At 47.3% G+C, this 23,980-nt stretch overlaps 1 protein-coding gene across 9 annotated transcripts in view; it reads right to left on the reverse strand.

Moving 5' to 3' along the window:
• Nucleotides 1-929: 929 nt before the first annotated feature.
• TDRD7 (tudor domain containing 7) overlaps nucleotides 930-23,980 on the reverse strand; it is a 129,043-nt gene continuing 105,992 nt past the window's right edge. For 5 of the 9 annotated variants that reach the window (XM_065549917.1, XM_065549920.1, XM_065549918.1 and 2 more), the window contains exons 15-17: nucleotides 16,239-16,738; nucleotides 8,342-8,502; nucleotides 930-1,444 (exon numbers count right to left, since the gene is read on the reverse strand). In XM_065549917.1, the coding sequence (XP_065405989.1) occupies nucleotides 1,224-1,444; nucleotides 8,342-8,502; nucleotides 16,239-16,738 (882 nt within the window). In that variant the 3' untranslated portion in view covers nucleotides 930-1,223. The remainder of the gene's footprint in view (nucleotides 1,445-8,341; nucleotides 8,503-16,238; nucleotides 16,739-23,980) is intronic. The other 4 variants (XM_065549924.1, XM_065549922.1, XM_065549923.1 and 1 more) reach the window with 1 other exon arrangement.

A 23,980-nucleotide genomic window follows, 5' to 3' on the forward strand; every position in this document is an offset into this window, starting at 1 on the left:
TACTTAGAGATGTGGATCATTCCCCTTCAGCATATCAGATACCACAAGCAGATGAAGTACATACAGTATCTCTGAATCCTTTCAGCTCTCTAGAGCTGGATGGCCTTATGCTACATCTTCCTTTGCATGCATAGGGGATATGAGGGGTCTGATGTACCTGTAGCAGGAGGTGAAGGACAGACTTTGAGGAAATTTCTCTTAAATATCCTCTAGGGTAAAGGAAGGACATCCCCATTTACAGTGATCTGAACCAGGCTATATTTACTGTCCCCCCAGAGGGACGGCAAATTCCCCCCCACAGCAAATGTCAGAAGGATCAGCCCAAGCTCGTCAGTGGTACACATGAAAACTGGGGGACTTAGCTGGGAATACACCAAAACCCACAGATCTAACTCGAGACCAAGGTGCACTTAATGGAAATCATTCTTGTGAGAATTTGAGTGTCCTAAATCCAATGAAGGCGGCAAGAATAGGGTGAAAAAAGCAGGCGAGGGAGAGGGGTGCTAGCCATAAAGAACAGACAGACCATCTGAGCAGACTGCAAGAAGCTGCTAGGTTTTTGGGTTTTGTTTTTAAGTGGAAGGAAAAAAAAATTAGATTGTTGGAATGCATTTTCTTCACCCAAATGCAAAAGCAAGGTGTTTGCAGCATTCACAATGGCCTACTGGCCAGCTGTCAGGACATATGTAGGTTGTTATGCTTCTGACACCTCTACGCAAACACAAGTATAATTCTTACATTCTGGGATAGGATATTTCTGAAACTATCAACAAACGAGGAATCAGTTCAGATGTGATGTTTGTGTTCGTTAAGGAGGGGAATAGCTGTGAAGCAGAAATTAACAGCTTGTAAATAAACTCAAATTTTGACCAGCCTCAAACTCCATTAAGTTTGAGAAGAAGAATGAAAAAAAGAGTCCAGCAAGAAAATAAAACAAGTCACCAATAATTTTTATTGATAAATAACATTTTACTTAATCTGTATTTTCACCCCAATATTCTAAAGCTACACTAGTAAACAAAGTGCAAGTTCTCTGAAAGTCAATTAAAAGAAAACAGAAACTTGTTAAATATCTTTTCACAGAACACAAGCATCAGACTTTTCAAACCTATCGCATTCATATAGTCAAGGCCATGTAAGAACAGTTAAATCTCTTTAAAAGCCTGCTACATTTTTTATTGCTAAAGAATCTGAATTAGTTGCTATAGTTTCAGAAGCAGTGATTAATTAACCTTTGAAAGCGCCACAAAATATCGAGACATAAAGTCATGAATCCATATATCAGTATCTGGTAGTGCAGTGTCCACTAAGTAGGTCACTATTTTACGATCCCAAGAGCTTGTGCTTTCATTAACTGCTTGAATCAGCGCCACCAGAGGTTTCTTCTCTACATGGTTTCGAAACACTATTGATGCCTCTTCTGACCACTGTTTGCATTTCACTCCTAGGAAAAATATAAAGCAAATAATTTCATTTAAAGAAAAGATGGATTTACGTGACACACACACACTCCCAAACCCGAGATTTTTAGTAATTCTACATGTGAGGAAGTGGAAGACACTCCAAGTAGTGCTATTAAAGAAAGCGAACCTAACAGAGCTCTGTAAAAACATTTAAATCCTCCTTTCTTGTTTCAGTGGCTGTTCTAGCCTCCCATGTAAGGATTATCAATTGTGTCACATTGTGAAAAAAATGGCTGCTAACCTTTCTGTAACTGTTGTTCTTCGAGATGTGTTGCACACGTCCATTCCAATGTAGGTGTGTGCATGCCCCAAGCACAGTTGCTGGAATTTTTTCCCCTTAGTGGTATCTGTCGGGTCGACTGCAGTGCCCTGGGTGCTGGATGCTCATAGTGCCAGTATAAGGGCCACATCAAGCCCAGGCCCCTTCAGTTCTTCTTACCGACAACTCCAACAGAGGGGGCAGCGGGCAGGCTTCGGAAGGGATGTGTGCAACACATCTCGAAGAACAACAGTTACAGAAAGTTTAGTAACTTTTCTTCTTAGAGTGCTTGCACATGTCCATTCCAATGTAGGTGACTCACAAGCAGTTGCACAGGAAGTGGGCTCAGAGTTCAAGTACAAGCTGACTGCAACACTGCATGGCTGAAGTTGGCATAGTCTCTGGCCTGTTGGGTAATGGTATAGTGCACTGAGAACGTGTGCATCTAGAATCAGGTTGTTGCCCTGCAGATATCTTGAATAGGGGCTTGAGCTAGGAAAGCAGCCGAAGAGGGTGGAGATCTTGTGGAGTGAGCAATCAGGTTAGGTGGAAGAGGGACTCCCGTGAGTTCATAACATGCCCGGATACATGAGGTAATGCAAGATGAAATCCTCTGGATGGAGATGGGGAGCCCCTTCATCCTCTCAGCTATCGTTATGAACAGAGAACTCCCTTTTCTCCTGAGGAAGGCCACTACTACTGCCATACATTTGGTGAAGACCAGTGAGGTGTCCAACAGCCTGAATGACAGAATCACATATTGTTAATGAGTCTGGTTCACAAATCTCAGGCACCTTCTATGGCTTTGGAAAAATCAATATGTGGAAGTACGTGTCTTTTAGGTCAAGGGCGGCATGCCAATGCTCTAGATCCAGCGAAGGAATGATGGAAGCCCAGGAGACCATGCATAACTAATTTCTTGAGATAGCATTTGAGCTGCCACATGTCTAGAGTTGGTCTGAGGTCCCTCCCTTTAGCTTCTGGGGTTAGGAAGTAATGGGAATAAAACCCCTTTCCTCATAGATGGTGCAGAACCTCTTCCACAGCTCCCACCCAAAGGAGAGATTGGACTTCTTGTTCCAATAGTTGCTCATGAGAAGGCTCCCTGAAGAGAGACAAGGGAGGATTGGTGGAAAGGTGCGGTGGACAAAAATTGGCAGGTGTAACCTAATTCTATTGTGTTTAGAACCCAATGGTCTGAGGTAATATGTTTCCAGGAGCTGAGGAAGAGGGACAGTTGGTTGGAAAACAAAGGGTAACTGGATTCAGAATTGAGGGGATTGAAATGTCATCCTTGAGCGTCTTGTCAAAACGAGTGCTTCAAGGTTACTGTATGTGTAGGGGCAGAATGCATAGGCCCTGAGGAGGTGGTTGGGGGAGGGGGATCTAAACCCAAACCCCTTGTTTTTCCATCCTCCACTGGTCCTGTCTGGGAGGCCGTGCAAAACAGCATCCAGTCTGCTGAGGCCTGTAGTGTCTTCTGGATGCTGTTGGTGTATACAGACCCAGAAATTTCAGGGTTGCCTTAAGAGTCCTTAAGCTTGTGCAATTTGGCATCTGTTTGCTCTGAAAAGAACAAGGACCCTTCGAGTGGGAGGTCCTGGAGGGTTTGCTGCACTCCTTGAGGAAACCCCGAGGAGTTTACCCACGAGCTCCTGTACATGGTAACAGCAGTGGCCACTGATCTGGCTGCAGAATTGGAAGAGTCTAAGGCTGCCTGCAGGGAGACTCTGCCTACTGTCTGCCCTTCTTCAACGAGTGAGAACTCCTATTGACGTCTTGGGGAAGCATGCCCTTAAATTTTTGCATCACCTCCCACATATTAAAATCATAGCGACCTAGCAAAGCGTGCTGGTTTGCTATACAAAACTATAGCCCACCCATCGAATAGACTTTCCTGCCAAACAAGTCCAGCTTTTTGGGGTCGTTTGCCTTGGGTGCTTGACCCTGATGGTGGCTGCCACCACAAGGGATCCTGGAGGAGAGAGAGAGAGAGAAACAGAAATTCATATCCTTTAGCTAGCACAAGTATTTTCACTCTGTGTTTAGCCGTCGGCGGAGAGAAGCGGGGGTCTGCCAAAGCGCCTTAACCGGACCCACGATTGCCTTGTTAAGGGGTAGAGCCACTCTTGAGGGACCTACCCCTGACAAGATGTCTAACAGGCTGTGTGTCACCTCTTTGACCACCTTGGCTTGAATACCAAGTTCGAGGCTATCTGCTTTAATAAGTCCTGGTGAGCGTAGTGGTCACCTGGGCGTGGTGATGCACCGATAGACGCCAGCATCTCATCTGGGGAAGAGGAGGCGGCTAAATCTGGTTGAGGGGCCTCTGCCCCTTCCTCTGTCTCGAACGAGACCTGCGGAACCTGCTCTTGAGGTTTGGCACTGGAGTCTGGGTCTGGTTTCTCTTAGTGCAGTACCAGAGATACCCTCTTTTCCGAGGCCACAGAGTTCGAATGCCTCGAGACAGGTTCCAGAAAGGCCACTGCATGGGTGTTGGTCCCCACAGTCCCATAGGCCAACGGTTCTCAACCGGGGGGTTGTGAGCCCTTTCAGGGGATCTGCGGGGGCCCCTGGCTGAAGCCAAGTGCCCCAATGTTCCCTCCAGGCAACAGCCAGAGAGCTAAAGCCCCGAGCCCCGGCGGGGCAGCAGACAGGAGCTGCAGGGCTGCAACCTTGAGCCCTGTACTAAATCCCTGAGCCCCAGTGCCACTGTGAGGCTGAAGCCTCAAGCCCCTGTGCTGCAGGAGAGAGGAGAAGGAGCAGCCGGAGGCTGAAGCCCTGAGCCCCAGTGCTGTCACGGGGCCGGTGCCGTGGGCTGAAGCTGGGATCTGTGGCAGAGCCCGCGTACCACTGCAGGGCTAAAGCTGGAAGCCAGGGCTGAATCTATGAGACCCAGTGACAGTGCTGAAGCTAGCCAACCCTCTCCGTGTCAGTGACTGGTGCCGCGGAGAAGTGCGAGGCTATCAGAGGGGTTTTCCCCACAGAGTGCTCATGGTGCCATGTGAAATCTGGGGGAGGGCTCTCTGCTGCTCATCGGAACTGGCTGTGCAGAGTCCTGGATCTCTGGGGACCCTGGCACAGGAATGTGAGCAAGTCTCTAGCAGCTGCAAATGCCTCCAGGATGGACAGTACCATGAATTGCTCGGTACACTGCCTGCTGGAGGATGGTACTTCCCATTCCAGAGCATGCAGAGCTGGCGTGGGTGCCAGGGCTGACAGAGGTAGCTGCTGTGCTGCTGGGGAGAGTGCGAGACCCACATCGGGCCACTCTATCCCGATCCTCTTCCTTTTGGCACCAGGGACGACTCTTCTCCTGGTGCTTACGGTGCCGCCTCTTAGGCGCTGGCCAGGAGGACCTGTGCTGGGATTCTTGACTGGCAAGAGGCACACTCCACCCTGAAGCTGAGGTGCTTGGTGCCGAGTCAGAGCATGGCTCCAATGCTGGTCTCAGGACTGCCTCCATGAGAAGGACCCTCAATCTCACTGTCTAGTCTTTTGGGGTGCGGGGTTTTAAGTCCCTGCAGATGTGGCAACGGTCCTTTCTGCAAGCTTCCCCAAAGCACTTAACACAGCTCGAGTGCGGGTCGCTCAATGGCATCCATCTGCCGCAGGAGCCTGGTGACCAAGGCATGCCCCAGCACAGGGGAATGGACAAGCCTTGCCACTAAGTGTGGAGGCATTCAAAACACACTAACTACTAAAACTACTAGTGCTACTATCAAACTAACGAAAACTACAAGAACTATAGACACAAAAAAGGAGAAGAAAACCACTAGGTGAGATTGCCTGAGCAATGAGGTAGCAGCCATCACAGGCCGTAAGAAGGAACTGAAGGAAGGCGGGCTCAGCGGGGCCCCTTATACCCAGTGCTATGACTGAGCGGCACCTGGAGGGCCTGGAGCCAACCCAATGGATACCATGAAAGGAAAAAATTCCAGCAACTGTACTTGGGGCGCGCACACACACCTACATTGGAATGGACATGTGCAAGCACTTGAAAAAGAACTTAGTAGCATGCAGAAATGAGGTCTAAGAAAAGTATACATTATTTTCACCTGTGATCATCCACATTTCTGGAAGAGAAAGGCAAGTGCACTGACTCTGAATAACTGCAAGCAGTGGTCTGGATAATGTGATTATTGAACATTTTACACACATTTAAGAACATTCCTAGTAAGGCACTTTGCTCACTGGCCCCTTCTTCTGGATTCATTGACCCTCCAGCTCGTGGAAGGGGCATATCTTATAGCAGCCTTGTATTTTAGTATTTGCAAAATTGTAAACATGTTCTGAATATAAGTTTATTTCCACCCCTAAAACCACACCATCTAATAAGATGTCTGCCACTTGTCTGAACCCCAAAGTGGCTCCATAGTGTGGAGGAGATGAGCAGTAGTATTCAGCAACGATGCATTCAGTAGCATTCAGCACAATGCACCTAGCTTTCAGGTGATGAGAAGATGGGGAAGCAGCCACCCTAAAACTGTTAGTGTAGACTGGTTACCTGCTGACTGTCCCTAACCCCTTTCACAGCCGTTGATGAGTTCAGCACATTACCTCACTATTAGCTTATTTTTTATGAAATCTCAGCAGGTCACCAGGGCTACACTTTGTGGCCCAGGAAGCCTAGTATGACATTCCTCATACTCAATAAGTTTGGAGACCTTTAACTACCTAAGCTCATCCCAGCTTGCATTTTGAAAGTTTGTAGCCTAACAGCGACTTCAAAATTTAAATGAGCTACTATTACTAGAAGTTTGTAGTGACTGACCCGTAAGTCTCAAGTAATTCATAGACCATGACATGACCTGGACCTGCCACGGGTTGCAAAGATCATGGTTTGCATACGTTTTGAGGGGACCGCAAACCACTGCATGGATGTGGTCCCTCACCCCAACCTAGGCAGATGCCCAGCAAACAACAAGGCTACTGTGAGCTCCCTCCAGGCCAACAGTTGTCTCCCTGCAGCTGAGTTAGCTCCTGTGCTGAGCTGCCAGTACAATCTCTGGTTGTAAGGAAAGCCAGCTCAGCATGTAATTGATCAAAAAGAGCCAGTAAGAAGAGGTGTGCTGCACTGCCCATATTAACAGCCATAATCGCCGCTCTCTGAGGGACAGGAGGAGTAAGATGGAGGACAAAGGAAAGGGAACCCATCTCCCACTCTTGTAGCGAGTGCCTTGTTCCACTGACAGAAGATACATGAAATATTTGGGGTAGAAGACAGGAACAGAGGAGAGTAATGGTGCATGGAAACAAGAGGGTAATGTGGGATGCAAAAGGGACAGAACAGAACACAGAGCAAAGAGACAGTATGACATGAGAGAGCATAACAGAGAAAAGAGCAACTGTTGAAGAATGGGAGGAAAGGAAATACTGACCTAGATAGTTAGCTCCTGCTTTGGCAGCACAGAGCAGGCGTATCTATCTACCTAATAAATTCCTCAATGCCAGAAGAAACCTTGGATACCGTAGGGATATGTTCAATTGGATCATATACAACCCCAGAGCAGGGGGATGGCCAGAGTGCAGCTGCATGCCAACAATAACCCTATGGGCACCTCAGCCCCTTGGCAGCATAGCCGGCTGGAGTAGTTTAGAGCAGTCTCAAGGCCACCCTAAGCTACGTGAGAGAGCAGACCAGTGGAGAACCAGCTCTACGATTGGACACCCAATACATACTAGGCACAGCTGAAAGTCTGGGCCACCACTTTTCAAACAAAGTGGAGGAGAAAGAAACAACTGTAATGAAGCAAACAGCGAGAAAGTGGTGAGGGTTGAAAAGGAGTTGGAAATGGAAAGAAAAAGATGGAAAGGAAAAAGCAACACATTCACTTTTAGGCAAGCAAATGTTGTTTATTTCCACTCATGCATTAGTTGTGCTTCCCTGAAGAAGTTCTGTACTTCTAAATTGGTGGAGAAGAATGGGTTGGATAGTTTCTGAGAAAATAGCAATATTACTGAGTACTCTAGACGCCAGAAATCAGCAACCAGAATAAAAAGAGAAAATTAAAATTCACCTAAATAAACTCCATTTAGGCAGGGAACAAAAAACGATTGTTGGCCCTCCACAAATCCAGAGTCTACCCTCCTCCCCCGCTCAGATTTTAAAAAGATGTTTATGAGACAACGAGAGAACAAACTTTGCAGTTAATAGAAAATATACAAACATGGCCTTCCCACTACAAACGGCATTTTATTTCCCTTCTCCCACTCCCCCTTCTAGAAGTCACTTACAGGACTATTTCATCTGCCCCACATTTCATATTGCTTGGAATGTGGCTGCTGAGAAAGTTAAATTAAGGTGCCTTTCAGTTTTGTAATATGTGGTTAATACAAATTCTCTCCCATTAGAGAGAAAAAAAAACAAAAACAAAACACACACCAACAGTGGTAATAAAACAGTTACTAACCTGTCTTGTACAAAGATGAAGGGTAGAATAAAAACAACTCTATTCTATTCACTATTTTGTAAATTTGCAAAATGCTTACTATAAAATTGAAGTGTAGACTATGGCACTATCCTTATAGCTTTATACGCCAATATTCTTACCCACTTGATGCCCTTCTATTGTTTAGAAATTTTTATCCAACAAAACTAAAAATACTTGTGACCTACCTGCAAGCTGAGCTGTTATAGCTTGAAATGGTAGTTTTTTGAACATGTCCACTAGAGGCTGTACTTTTCTGATGCTGACAAGCTCATGTTTACCATAGTCCAACTCATATACTGATACCAACCCATTTGTCAGAATTCCTTTTATTAACACCCTGTGCCACCTAAATAGTATTTAAAAAAGAGTGAAAAAAGAAAACAAAGGGTAGATTTAGAGTATGATTCACACAAACTGAATGCAAACACAAAATATTTTAACTAGAAGAATGGAAAATGATAGAACTGAATAAAAAACTGAAAATGTTTGTCTGAGACGGACAAAAACTTGAAATAAGAATTCAAGAGAAGGTGGGTGAGGTAAAAATAGTTACCTACCTTTCGTAACTGTTGTTCTTCAAGATGTGTTGCTCATGTCCATTCCATTCTAGGTGTGCACGCGCCCACGTGCGCAGACAGTGGAGATTTTTGCCTTAGTGGTATCTGTAGGGTCCGGTGTAGCACCCTCCTGAGTGCCACGCCCATGCGTCGGTATATTAGGCACCGCCAGCCCTACGCCCTCTCAGTTCCTTTTGCTGTCAACTCTGATAGAGGGGCAGGAGGGTGGGTAACGGAATGGACACGAGCAACATCTCTAAGAACAACGGTTACGAAAGGTGGGTAACCGTTTTTAATTCGAGTGCTTGCTCATGTCTATTCCATTCTAGGTGACTCACAAGTAGTATCTCTGGTGGCAGGGTCGGGGTTCAGTCTCGCGGCTTGCAGCACTGCTCTGCCAAAGCCAGCATCATCATCTCGGGCTTGCTGGGTGAGCGCATAATGAGACGTAAGCATGTGGACAGACGATCAGGTAGTGGCCTGGCAGATATCCTGAATTAGCACCTGGGCCAGGAAGGCTGCCGATAAAGCCTGTGCCCTAGTCGAGTGGGCAGTCACAGTCGCGGGTGGAGGCACCTTTGCCAGGTCATAGCAATAATGGATGCAGGCTGTGATCCAGGATGAAATCCTCTGCGCAGACACTGGGTGACCTCATCCTGTCTGCCTCCGCAATGAACAACTGTGGTGACTTACCAAACGGCTTGACCCTGTCAATGTAGAAAGCAAGCGTCCTTCTGACATCCAGGGCATGCAATCTGTGCTCCTCTTCTGATTTATGAGGCTTCAGAAAGAAGACAGGTAAATATATGTCGTGGCCGGCTTGAAACTGTGAAACTACCTTGGGCAGGAACGCTGGATGCGGCTGCATGTTGACCTTGTCCTTGTAGACCACCATATAGGGCGGCTCTGACATGGGTGCCTTGATCTCAGAGACCCTACGGGTGGATGTTATTGCGACCAGTAAAGAAACTTTCCAAGGGAGGAGGATGGAGCAGGAAGCTAGAGGCTCGAAGGGAGGACCCATGAACTGCAAGAGCACGAGATTCAGGTCCCAGGGAGGGATGGGATCCCTGACGTATGGTAGATGCTTCAGGCCTTTCAAACATTGGACTTTCATGTCATGAGTGAAGACTGATTTGCCCTGGAGCCAAGGGTGGAAGGCCAAAATAGCAGCCAAGTGGACTTTGATTGATGACAAGGACAATCCCTGGAGCCTGAAGTGCAGAAGACAGTCCAGGATTGCCTGCAGCGAGGGCTGCTCAGCCCGTATACCCTGGTCCAAGGCTCAGCCCATGAACCTCTTCTATTTGGAGGTAGGTTGCTCTGGTGGAGGGCTTTCTGCTACCCAACAAGACCTGATGGACCCAGGCTGAACATTCCCGTTCTTCTGCATTCAGCCATGCAGAAGCCACACTGTCAAATGCAATGCTACCAGGTTCGGATGCAGAAGACTGCTGTGGTTCTGGGACAGCAGGTCCGGCCAGAGGCAGCTGCAGGGGGCAGCTACCAAAAGGTCCATCAGCATGCCGAACCAGTGCTGCTGAGGCTACTCTGGAACCATCAGGATCACCTTTGCCTTGTCCTGTTTGATCTTCATAAGGACCTTGGGATTGGCGGCACTGGTGGGAAGGCATACATTAGAGCTCCCGACCAAGGGAGCAGAAAGGCGTCCAATCCCTGTTATGAGTAGAACAGGTTTAGTTAGGAAGTCCCCCACCTCCGGATTATCACACTGACCGCTTCCAGGTGGAGCAACCACTCGTGGCGAGAAGAGAAGGTCCTGCGGAGGTGATCTGCTACCATGCTCTTTGCCCCGGGGAGATGCACGGCCACCAGATGGACTGTATGCTGCACAAAGAAGCTCCAAAAGGCAGAGAGCTTCTTGGCAAATGGCTGACGACCTGGCTCTACCCCGCCTGTTGATGTAATACATGGCTGCGGTACTGTCTGTCATGACCGCACCACCTTGCCCTTCAGGTGGGGCAGGAAAGCCTAGCAGGCCAGGCGAACCGCTCTAAGGTCCCTGATGGTCTTGTGTACTGTGTTTGCCCAGCCAGACTCCCCAGCCCAGGTCCAAGGCATTGGAAACCAGGGTCAGCAATGGGGAAGGGAACTCCCTCCAACACCGATTCGGAGCTCAATCATCAATCCAGGAACGATCAGATGTGAACCGGCATCCTGACCACCCACTCTAGATCGTGTCTGTTGGGGATGTAGACCAATGCTAACCACGCCTGCAGTGGCCGGAGATGGAGGCAGGCATGCTGGACTATGTATGTACATGCAGCCATGTGGCCCAACAACCGCAGGCAGGTGTGAGCAGTGGTGAGCGGGCAGTTTTTCACATGGGAGATCAGGTCCAACATGGCCTGGAATCGCGCCTCTGGAAGGAAGGCTCTGGGCTTGTGTGGAGTCAAGAACAGCCCCAATGAACTCTATTCATTGCACCGGCCTTAAGGTTGATTTATTTTCATTTATCAACAGGCCCAGGTTGTGGCAGGTGGAACAAACCAGATCGAGGCTCTGTTGCACCTGTTCCCGAGATCTGCCCTTGATGAGCCAATCATCGAGATATGGGAAGATCTGAACCCCTCGATGCTTGAGGTAAGCGGCCACTGATGCCATACATTTTTTAAACACACTCGGGGCAGACAAGAGACCAAATGGCAGCGCAGTGAACTAGAAATGGCGCCCTAAAACCACAAAACAGAGGAATTGTCTGTGACCTTGGAAGATGGAGATATGGAATAAGAGTCCTTCAGATCAAGAGCGGCATACTAATCTCCCAGATCCAGGGAGGGGATGATGGAGGCCAGGGAGACCATGTGCAACTTCAACTTTTTGAGAGACTTATTGAGGTGCTGCAGGTCCAGAATGAGTCTTAGACCCCCTTTCACTTTCAAGATCAGGAAATAACGGGAGTGGAACCATTTTCCCCTCATGTCCCAGGGGACTTCCTCCACTGCCCCCAGCTGCATGAGGTTCTGAACCTCTTGAACGAGGAGTTGCTCATGAGGAGGGTCCCTCAAGAGGGACAGGGAATGGGGGTGGGAAGAGGGGGCAGCTGAGACTTGAAGGGTGTAGCCCCGAGATACAAGCTCTAGCATCCAATGGTCTGAGGTGACCTACGACCAGGTCGAATGGTAGGGATGAAGGCGGTTGAGGAAAGAATGAGGTGGATCCGGGGAGTTGACTGGGGTGTTGCTCTCGAGCGCACCCTCAAAACAAGTGCTTCTGGTTCCCATGAGGGAATGGGCCAGGTTGTGCAGGGGAACGGGAGGAGGAAGGGCAGCGATGACTAAGACTCGTGTCTATCCCTTCTCCTTGCAGGCCCCTGTCAAGGCTGCCAAGGCTTTGGCAGCAGGGGTGGCTGGAACTGCTTCCTCACCAACTGCAGCATATGCAGACCCAGTGAGCGAAGGGTGGCCCGAGTGTCCTTCAGTCCATGCAGCCTCGTGTCAGTCTGCTCTGCGAAGAGACCATTACTATCAAAGGGAAGGTCCTGGATCGAGTCCTGCATTTCCCGAGAGAGGCCAGCAGTCCAAAACCAGGAGCTGCGTCTCATGACCGCCATTGACACGACCATGCTAGCTGCTGAATTGGCCAGGTCCCACACCATTTGGAGGGAGCGCCTTGCAGCCATCATACCCTCCTCCACCAGGGCCCTGAATTCCTGGGGCAGTGAGTCCTTGAACTTATGGACGGAGTCCCATAAGAAGAAGTTGTACCTCCCCAAGAGAGCCTGGTGGTTGGCCACTCAGAACTGAAGGCTGGCCATCAAATAATCTTTCTCCCAAAAAGATTCAGCCTCTTGGCCTCTTTATTCTAGGGGGTCAAACTGGTTTGCCCGACTGTCATTCTCATTGGCTGATGAGATGACCAGCGAGCCCATTTGAACCCTTTGGCCGGAACAAAATACTTTTTCCTCTTGGAAGTGGGAGGAATGGAAGAAAGTTTGCCAAAGGGCTTTTGCTACTTTTAGGACCCCATCATGTACTGGTAGCACAACACGGACGGAGGTAGAGACCAAGAGCATCTCCTCTACTTCCAAGCCCAAGTTCGTAGCCACCCTATGAAGCAGAGCCTGATGTTCTTTGAAATCGTCCGGCGGGCTGGCGCAGGAGGGGCCTACCACTGCCTCAACCCAGGAGAAGGACGATGACTGGGTCACTGGGGGTCCCCCGAGGGATCATCACCCATGGGGGAAGAGGGTTTCGGGGTGGGCGCTTGCTCCTCTACCCCAGCCTCCGAGTGCGCCACGTTCACCGAACTTGATGCTGCTGGTTGCTGCTCTGAGGCGGTGGCTGAGGAATAGACTGACTGAGGCATCGGCATCAGAGACATGCCCCTTGTGCTCCAGTAGGGCCATTGCACCGGCTACTGGCCTTGCTGCCATGACAGCATCGTGGAGGTCGACGCAGCCTCAGGTGCCCAATCGCACCAGTGCTGTCACAGGGTAAAGGGCTGAATTCCCTTCCTGAACCGGAGGAAATACCTTCCAGTGACCACAGAAAGGCTGTCAAAGCTTGTGTCTCATGGCTAACTGTTGCTGTGGGAGACCGGTGCCTCAAGGAGGATTGGTGCCAGGGCTGAGGGGGATTGGTACCGCAATAGAGACCACTCCCACTGCCTGGGAGACAGGGATCCGCACTGAGGAGACCGCCAGTGGGACGATGATCGGTGCCGGCAATATGGTGACCAGTGCCTTCCTCTAGATGACCTGCGTCGGAAGGGCAGAGACCGTGAGCACTGTGCCGGCAATTTAGGATGCCCCAGAGAAGACCGAGACCTGGGGCGTGGAGACGGAGAGCGCAATCTTATCTCCGGAGACCGAAGTCATTTGCCCGCCCTCTAGGGGGTCTTTACAGCTGGTTTGCCCTCACTGGGAACCTTTGTGGTGACCTGCAACACATGCAGTGCCAGCGACGCTAGTAGAGGCCTCTGCTCTCTGGGCACAAGGAGAGCCTGGGAAAGCATCGGCACTGCCACCAATCTGGGTCCCTTACTGCTCCCTGGAGTCTTTGGCAGATCCCTCGGGGAACTAGGGGGCCCCATCGGGGGGAGGGCTCCCCATGTAGCTCCGGTGTGGGCTGTCAGCCCTTCTTGCCCGTTGCTAGGGAGTCACTCTTCTTCGGCACCAGTGTCAGGGGATGCGCTGTGCACCGAGGCCGAGGTGCTCGGGCCAGCGTCTGGCCGGGAAGGTTCCAATGCCAGGCACAGAGCAGCCTCCGGGAGAGAGCCCTCAAACGGATGTCTCACGCTTTCTGAGTTCGGGGATGAAAGTTCTTACAGATGCGACACTTCTCCTTCACATGTGATTCCCCCAAGCATTTGAAGCAGCTGATATGGGGGTCACTATTATGCATAGGCCTGTTACAGTCAGAGCAGGGCTTAAAACCAGGAGACTGGAGCATGCCCCGCAGGGACTAACTACATTACTTAACTATTTACTAACAAACTACTGTAAAACTATTTACAAGGCCTTAAGGCTCGAAGACTGAAGTAGAAGAACCTCTAGCCTTTGCGAGGCAAGGGAAAGGTGCTCCGACTAACCACCACGGGTGGTAAGAAGGAACTGAGAGGGTGTAGGGCCAGTGGCACCTAATATACTGACGCACGGGCATTGCACTCAAGAGGGCACTAAAGCTGACCCTACAGATACCGCTAAGGCAAAAATCTCATGGCATTGACATGAGCAAGCACACAAAGAAGATGATCTTTTATTGGTCCTTCTTCAGGTCTGAGCTGTGTAAGAGCTCTGTGTGGTTCAAAAAGTCTTGTATCTTTCACCAACAGAAGTTGATCCAGTAAAAGATATTACCTCACCCACCCTCCCTCTCTAATACTCTGGGACTAACACAGCTACAAACGAAACGGCAAACATGAAATAAGAATTGTTTTATAATTTCTGGAGTCCCCCTCCTCCCTTTACTCCCTCCCTCACTGGAAAAAGAGGGAAGAGAGAACAATAGAAAAACGTGGTAAAGCGGGTGTTTAGGGAGGAAAGAAATGAACACTGTCTACCCCTTTCTTTTTTGGTTTGGAATTTAAAAAAAAAAAAAATATGGAGAAAGAATAGAAAAAAACCAAATCCAAAAATTGAAAAATAAATTTGAAAAATAGTTTGTTTTACAATTTTCTATTGAAAAATGTAGAAAAACCCATTTTTCAAAGAGGAAAATCTGAAAAATTTTGATCAGTTCTAGGAAACAAGTACACACATTACCTAGCCAGTATCAAAATGTTATAGTGGTATCATGGCAGAGGTGAATTTTAAGGAGTGATTTGAATGACGAAACAGAGGCTTTGCAGACATTTACAAGGAGCTCCATGGGCAGGAGTTTCAGGCCGTTTTGCTGGCCAGGGTGGAGAATGTTTTTGGTGATCCCCACTGAGTGGCAGAGCAAAAAACCACCCACAGCTAGCTAATCAGCTCTCCCAGGGTGCCCAGGGTCACTGACCTGCCCTCTCCCTGGGGCAGCACAGGAATGCAAAGGAGACAGTGTGGAAGAATCCTCATGTACAACAACAGCTAAACTGTTTGAGCAGCACGGATGGGCACTGACTGCTTTATGTCATACAGGAAATGATGGGTAACATTTTTAGAAGTACTTAAAGGTTTTCACATTTTTTCAAAAAGTGACTGGCTAAGTTTCAATGAATGTCAATGGGACTTAAGTAAAAAGTTTTAAAGTGCCTAATAGCTAGGATACAGGTAAGTCACGAAGGGCCCTAAAAGGGAAAAACAAGTATGAGATTGAAAAGGGGGAGCCAGTGGAAGGGGAAGGACATGGATGAAACAACAAGGCAGAAAGATTTCTGACTGATGATTTAGATGAATGAAAATGAACCCATCACGAGAGCTCTAGGCACATGTACAAGATGATTTTTGAAGACTCCCCAACATGTTTTGGAACAATAGTAGAATCTGTATGAATTGTTCTAACTTTTACCTGCCTTTTAAATGCTCAGATTGTAATTGTGTGCAACACTACTACTTTAAACAGAGATTTTTGTATGGTATAGCTAAATTAAAATAGCCATTTGACGGAAACAGTTGTGACGAAAAAAATCTTATACTCACAGTGATAAATAACTAGCAACCAAGGGGCAAACAATTTGCACGTAAATTTACTGCTGGCAAAAACGTGCTTGACTGAAAGACCTGTGGCTAAACTGAGAGCGTCACATCAGGTACAGCAGGAATAGAAGCAGTGTTTCAATCATTGAGTTCTAATTGTGACCTGGAGGCAAGTAGAGTCTACAACCTCATTCACCCCCCCTTGGTCCCAGATTACTGACAATCCGAAACGTGGACACTTTCCTTGTCAACTGGAATGAGGCCAAACATTACCGAGAAATGCACAATTCACATTAATCTAACTCTGAGAGGATTGAGCACCAATTAAGATTTCTCTGTGCATATCTCTAGTGCTAGTGCTGGGCATTTGGACCCTACAAGTATCACCGTAGACAACAGTCTGCCTCAAGATAATACGTATCTTTTATGAAAGCATCTACTTACTTATTTTCCACTTTAGCAGCATACAGATTGTTCTTCTTAATGGCAATGGGTCTCTCCTCTGCCATGCTGTAGTACAGAATCATTTCTTCCATGAGGACTTCTAGGTTGTGGATCTCTTGCCAAGGCTGGACGACAAAGTGACCAGGGTGGCAGGCCACTGAAATGTAGACATCCATGTGCTCACCGGGTTTCGGTAACGGTAGAAGAGGTGGCATGTCAAGAGTAGGCACCACACTGCTGGGTTCTGGAGCAGGTTTGATTGACCCCATGAGGCTTTTCTTGAGGCCTAGGCCAATTAATTCTGGAGCAAGGATAGTATCACTTTTCCCTTTCATAGGACTAGCACCACTGGGTGCAACACTCAAGAAGACATCTTTCTGATGCTTCCACAAGTCTGCATTAGTGATCTGCCGATTGATGCTCCGATCGGGGTCTGGGAAGTTCTTGGGAGTAAACAAGTAAATATATGCAATTCCCTTTGAGTCATCCAGTTTAGCAACCTTTAAAGGGAAGAAATAAAGTAAACTATTATGAAATGCATCTGCATCTTTAATTTTGTATGACCCAAGATTAAAGCTTTTTACGGGAGGAAAAACTGGAATGGATATGTTAACAGTAATCTATTTCAAAATAAAAATATTTTCAAAGACTTGGCACAAATAGTTTATTGTTAAGGTAAAGCTAACAAAATATGTGGACAAAGGTATTCACGATGGCTGAAAACGGCAAGTACAGCAAACTGCTCAATATGGAAGTTGAGGTTGGGCTAGGGTGACCAGACAGCAAGTGTGAAAAAATGGGACAGGGGGTGGAGGGGGTAATAGGAGCCTTCATAAGAAAAAGACCCCGAAATCGGGACATCTGGTCACCCTAGGTTGGACTCCATTTTGCACTTACTGCAAGAGTTCAACCTCTGAGTTTTGTATGGAAAATGTGTGTCTGCCCCAAATTTACAGTACAATCTCAGAGTTTAGCATTTTCAAGTAAATCTGTTAGTTTGAGTTCTAAACAATTAAAAATTGACCTTAAAGGTCTCATTTTGAGTCTCAGTTTTTCAGACCCCCTGCCTAAAAGCCAGACTGCAGAAAGTTAGAAGTTTGTATTTAGTGCTAGCTCAACATGTTAATTAAAAAGAATATATATTAGTATTCATTATAAGTGACTCCTTCCATGCAACAGCTAAACAGAGAACATGGTATGGGTTGGCTGCAATCATTCTCTGACAAGGTACGTGGGAGCCTTTCTGAACAGTTATGGGGAGGCACAGTGCTGTATTTTGTCATCTGCCCCCACTTATGTCCCCAGTAATGTTTCCTACACCCAAATGGGCGGTTGCCAGATAGGGAACCACTTTTGCTACTCTTCAGGCATTTCTATTGAGATCTTTGACAAAGGAAACAGAGAGAGAAATCTTGTCTGCTTGTGGTGGTGCTGGAATGCTGGCATCTCCCTTAGGGAAGAATTAAAGTTATGATGTTCCCTGACATATGGTGGTTGTGCATCCGTGTAGCAGAGTAGAAGGCCCACACTGTTGTCTGAACTTTTCATTTCCTTACTTTTTAGGTTGTGTGTTAGTTAGGATTTTGTGTATGCTCAAATACACTGTTTGGTGTGTTTCTGTCTTAACATAAATATTATTGACCGTAACACTATATATACCAACATGGTGCAACTTCACATCAAGTACTTCAGGGAAATTAGTAAATTTTTATAATCACTAGAAGTCTCAAGAATGCTGTAAAACTGAATTATTAAAAGCTACTTTTACCATTAACTCAGATTTAGTCAGTGCAGAAAACCAAGTTATTATCAACAGATTTCCACTGTGAATCTATGCATCTTTCCAGCTTTTTAAAACAAATGGAATAAAAGATAAGGTCCACAGGAAGTGAGCATCTTAGGAGGTCTGCAGGAAGGGCTTGGACAGAAGTCAGGAGAGCAGAGGGGAATTTCCCCACGGTTAGACAGTGGAAGCCTATTAAATATAGGCCTAGATTTTCCAAAATGGATGCCTACAGTTAGACTTCCAAGTTCATACTTCGGCCCCTAAATAAAACTGCCTAATTGTCAAATGCTCCAAGAAGATAGCAGCTCCCATCAACTTAGAAGAATACCTTTGGGCACCCATTTTTAAAGGATTGGTCTAATGATTTTTGCTATGTTACATTAGTAACAATAGTATTACGGGTACAAGTGCTATGGAGTGTGAATTTGGCAGTGTAGATAACTAATTTCTTACATGTTAATTTGATTTTTCAGAGACCACACATTCCAGGTCAGAAAAGGGGATATTAACATATCATACTAGCAGATGGGAGACAAGAAAAAAGCAACCTATTATGGCTGCAGTATTAATCTTCTGGCCTACTTGATGCATTTCTTTAGCCCTCATGGCATATCTGGATTCTCTAGATCCTAAGATTTAATTTACAAGGCCAAGTAGATTCTAGCTTTCATGATACCAATTTCAAGGGTATCTTTCCAAGCTAAGTAATCCAAAGTAATGTTACCTTCATGAATCTGTAGAGACTGAAGCAACAGATTTTGATTCTTCTCTGTCATATGCTGGTGTAAGTCAGGAGACAGAACAGTGGAAAACCACATACTCATGGACTGACAAATGTGAACAGCCCTGCCCCAATTACTCTCATTGGGATGTTAATGTTAACGCTTCAAGCATCAGCATTAAATATTTCATTGCCAGATCATCGCAGCAGATGCAATGGGGAAGGGAGTATGAACTGAGAGTTGCTGCAGGGAGGAAAATGCAGATGGAAGAAGGGGGCGGGGAGGAGAGAAGAGACACAGAAAGGAGGATATGGAAAGAAAAGAAAGATAAAATGCAAAGTCCTAAGGTTGAGCATATTTTGCCATTGAGTGATGCTGAATGCGAATTTGTTCAGAGCAAAGAAATACTAAAAGCTTAGACTGAGATTTTTAAAGGGTATAAGGGGGTTAGGTACACAAATCCCACTGATTTCTGTGGGAGTTAAGTATCTAATCTCCTTTGAAAATTCCAACCTTAGTCACTACATGAAGGCCATTGCTTCCCCTCATCTTTGTGAAAACCTCTTGATATTGCTGGGACCACATCTGGAGAAGCAGGTGTGGGGTAGGTGGTCCTACCCTGGCCAGTGGCCCTTAAATGAGAATTTGTCTCTCTGCATAATACTCCGAAGTAGAGGGGAGGAGGGTGGGTAGTGGAGCACCCACAGGGACACTCATCGCGAAGCATGTCAGTTACTGCACAGGGTGAATAACCTCTTCGAGAGAGAGATGTCCCTGTGGGTGCTCCACTCCAGGTGACTTAAAAGCAGTGTATCTCAAGGAGGTAGGGACTTTGGATCTGATAGGAATGCAGTAGATAGTACAGCTCTGCCCAATCGTGTATCAGAGAGAGGGCCTTGAGTAAGGGCATAGTGTTTAACAAATGTGTGTTCAGAGGACCAAGTGGCTGCTTTACAGATGTCAGCCAGGGGAACTTTGCGTAAGAAAGCCACTGAGGCAGCCAGAGATATAGTGGAGTGAGTTCTGATGCTGGCTGGGGGTGTAACCTTCTTCATCTGATAGCACAATCGGATGCACTGAGAAATCCAGTTTGAAAGTCTCTGGGTAGAAATAGGAGTCCCTTTGTCTCCAAAGTCTAGAAGAATTTCTAAAGGGTTTGGTTCTATCCAAATAGAAGGACAAGGTCCTGCGTACATCTAATGTATGCATTGTGGCTTCGAACGAGTTTGCATATGGTTTCGGAAAGAAGGTTGGTAGGTGTATCGGCTCATTAATGTGGAATGAGGAATGCATCTTTGGAAGAAATTTGGGGTGTAATCTAAGGGTAACCTTGTCCTTGAAAAACAGCGTATATGGTGGGTCTGCCATAAGAGCTGCTATTTCTCCTGCCCAACTGGCAGAGGTAATTGCCACTAAAAATGCTGTTTTCATCAAAAGGTGTAAGAGGGAGCAAGTGGCTAGGGGCTCAAATGGTTGTTGAGTTAGGCAGGATAGTACTAAATGAAGGTCCCACGGAGTGGTAGGCGGTTTAATGTCTGGGTATAGGGCTTGGAGTCTCTTAAGGAAATGCTTGGTGATCGGATGAGCAAAAACAGCGGTATCATCAATTTTGTCATGAAAGGTTGTAATAGCAGCTAAATGGACTCTGATGGAGCCGAAAGAAAGGCTGGATTGCTTAAGGTCCAATAGGTAGTCAAGTATGAGCGGGAGAGATACCGACGTGGGACAAAGTTGTTTAGCTGAACACCAATGTGTGAATCATTTCCACTTTTGTAGATAGATGGTGCGAGTAGATTGTGTTCTGCTATGTAGGAGCACTCTTTGAACTTGTTCAGAGCAATCTAGTTCGTTTTGGGAGAACCATGTAGGAACCAGGCTTTGAGGTGAAGCATGGACAGGTTGGGGTGGAGAAAGTGGCTGTGTTGCTGTGATAGGAGGTTCGGGATGAGAGGCAACGAAACTGGTGGTCGAATCGACAACCACAGTTGTCTGGGCCACGACAGGGCAATCAGGATCACCGTGGCACGGTCCGTTCGTATTTTTATCAGGACCCTGTTGAGAATCGGTATCGGGGGGAAAGCATAGAGTACGTTCTGGTGCCATGGGATCATGAATGCGTCTCCCAGGGAATGTTTGCCCAGTCCCGCTCTGGAGCAAAAGTCGGGACATTGTGTTTTTCGCAGTTGCAAAAAGGTCTATGGTTGGGTGACCAAGTGCGGAATATGTTGTGAATGGTTCTCTCGTCTATATCCCATTCGTGATCCCAGGGAAAGTGTCTGCTTAATTCGTCCGCTGTGGTGTTCGTCATTCCGGGAAGATAGGGAGCTGATATCCAGATGTTGTTCGCAAGGCACCAATTCCAGAGCTTCATAGCCTCTGTGCAAAGCGAGTGGGAGTGAGCTCCTCCCTGCCTGTTTACATAGAACATGCAGGCAATGTTGTCTGTCATTATGTGATTCCTGATTAGTGGGAGGAAGTGATGGCACGCATTGCGTATGGCTCGAACTTCTAGGACATTTATGTGCAGGGAGGTTTCGGTTGAAAACCATAGCCCCTGGATGAGGGATGGAGCCTCCTGGAGAAAGGGGACTCCAGAGCAGAGGTTGGAGTGAACTGTCCACCACAGTAGAGAGTCTTTGACTCCGAAAGGTATGGAGAGAGGTTTGTTTAGAGAGTGCACATTCGGTCTGTAAACTGTGCCCAACCATGCTTTGACGCACCTCATGGAGAGTCGTGCATTTTGGATCATGAAAGTGCACGAGGCCATGTGACCTAGTAGTTGTAGACAGTCTCGGGCAGTGACCTAGGGACTGTTGCGAAGTTTTGTGGCCAGTAGGCTTATGGAGTTGAAGCGGTCAGGTGGGAGAGATGCCAATCCCGTCTGGGAGTCGAAGTCTGCTCCTATGAACTCCAGATGTTGGTTGGGGCATAATGTGGATTTGTTTTTGTTTATTTGTAGGCCTAGAGATAGGAAACAATTGACAGTAAGCAGCGTGAATCGGAGAGCTTCATCGAACGTTGAGCCTTTGAGGAGGCAATCGTCAAGGTAAGGAAATATTATGACCCCTTGTTTCCTGAGATAGGCAGTGACTACGGCTAGGAGCTTGGAAAAAACATGAGGGGCCGTGGACAGTCCGGTAGAACCCTGTATTGAAAATGTGTTGAGCCAAGGGTAAAACGGAGGAAGCGTCTGTGGGCCGGGTGTATAGTCACATGAAAATAGGCGTCCTATAGGTCGAGGGCTGAAAACCAATCGCCCTGCTCCAGCACTGGGATTATGGTGGTGAGAGTAACCATCTTGAACTTTTGCTTTTTGACAAATTTGTTGAGCCGCCTGAGGTCGAGGATCGGTCGCCATCCCCCAGTTTTCTTTTCTGTTAAGGAATAATGAGAGTAAAAACCCTTCCCTTTGTGTCATTCGGGCATAGTTTCTATTGCTCCCAGTTGAAGGAGATATTGCACTTCTTGGAGGAGTAGTCGCTCGTGAGAGGGGTCCTTGAAGAGGGATGGGGAGGGTGGATGGGAGGCAAGGAGAGGAAGGGGATGGAGTAGTCAATTGTAACGACCTCTATAAACTACTTGTTGGTGGTAATGTTCTGCCATTGATGGGAAAATGGTCGTAGGCGGTGTCCAAAAATAGGTGTACTCGCTGAAGTGGGAACACAGTTTTCTAAACCCTCGACCAAGACTTCAAATCTGCTTATTAGTCGGAGGGGGTTGAGGCGCCCCCATAGAATTGGGACGCCGACGCCGGAATCTCGGTCTCTGGCATTGCTGTTGTTGCTCCTGTGATCTATGGAAGTGTTGTGTATATGCGGGGTAACGCGGACGGTGGTAAGGTTGATATCTATATTGTTGCCTTCTGGTCGTAGGTGTTTGGATTCCTAAGGACTGGAGGGTTGCCCTTGAGTCCTTCATTGAATGAAGCACGTCGTTTGTGGTGGAAGCAAAGAGTTTCTTACCGTCAAAGGGAAGATCTTCAGTGGTACTCTGGACCTCTCGAGGAAAGAAAGAAAAAGGAGAGCTATGACCACTGCTGTGGCGGTCGATCTTGCTGCAGTATTGGCTACATCGAGGGCCGCTTGAAGAGCAGTACGTGATATGATTTGTCCCTCGGAAACCAGAGCTGTGAATTGTTGTTTCTTCTGTTCTGGAATGTCATCAATAAAGTCCATGAATTTATTATAGTTTCTGTGGTCATATTTTGCAAGAACTGCAGTATAATTAGCAATATGAAATTATAGCATTGAGGATGCATATACTTTACGACCAAAGAGGTCCAAGCATTTACTTTCCTTGTTGGCCGGGGTGGAGCGGGAATTCTGCTGTTTGGTCCTTCGGTTGGCTGCGTCTACCACCACCGAGTTTGGCGCTGGATGGATAAAAAGGAATTCAGAGCCCTTAGAAGGGATGAAGTACTTGCGGTCCGCTTGTTTACAGGTAGGTAAGGCTTGTAGCTGGAGTCTACCAGATGGACTTAGCAGGTTCTAAAAGGGCTACGTTGATTGGTAATGCAACCCTAAAGAAGAGGGCTGTAGGATGTCAGTTAACTCATGCTGTTGTTCAAGGACTTCCTCCAAGTTAATTCTCAAGTCACTGGCAACTCTTTTAAAAGAGATCTTGGAATTTTGAGAAGTCATCCGACGATGTTGGAGGAGGGGGAAGTAAGGCTTCTTTAGGTGTTACCTCCAGCTCTACTGGAATAGGAGCAGGACTTGGTTGATCCTGCAAGTGTGACAGTGCTGCCTGGTGTCGTGTGTCATTGGCAGGTTCGTCAGGTGGTGGTGCTAGGCAGGTGTTGCGCCTGGTTGAGGTGGAGTAGCGCGTGTGTTCTCGAGGGTATGATGCCCATGGGGCCCAATGTTGCCATGGTTGTGGGTAGGGCAGAGGTGGTGCCATCCAGGGGTTTACACCCTGGGGGCAGGATCCTGAGAATAGGATGAGGTAATTTTTCTATGACCTCTGTTGACTGGGATCTGGGGATGGGAGTCTTGATATAGTGAAAAATCCCCCTGTCATCCAGCTTCCTCTTCACTGGAGGAAAGCTGTTCAGACCCTGACTCAGCCATTGGAGAGAAGCAGGCATTCAGCAGGGGTGACTGCAGGATAGGTGACAACAGCAGATCTCTTGCCTGAGTAAACTGCAGTGCTGAGTCTCCTGTGTGAGGTGAAGGCTGTGCAGGAGGAAGTTGCAGTGAGGAAACATTCCTCTGCACCAGTGTTTTGAGCCTGGG

Source organism: Chrysemys picta, chromosome 6, assembly GCF_011386835.1.
Source record: "Chrysemys picta bellii isolate R12L10 chromosome 6, ASM1138683v2, whole genome shotgun sequence".
Taxonomy (NCBI): Eukaryota; Metazoa; Chordata; order Testudines; family Emydidae; genus Chrysemys; species Chrysemys picta.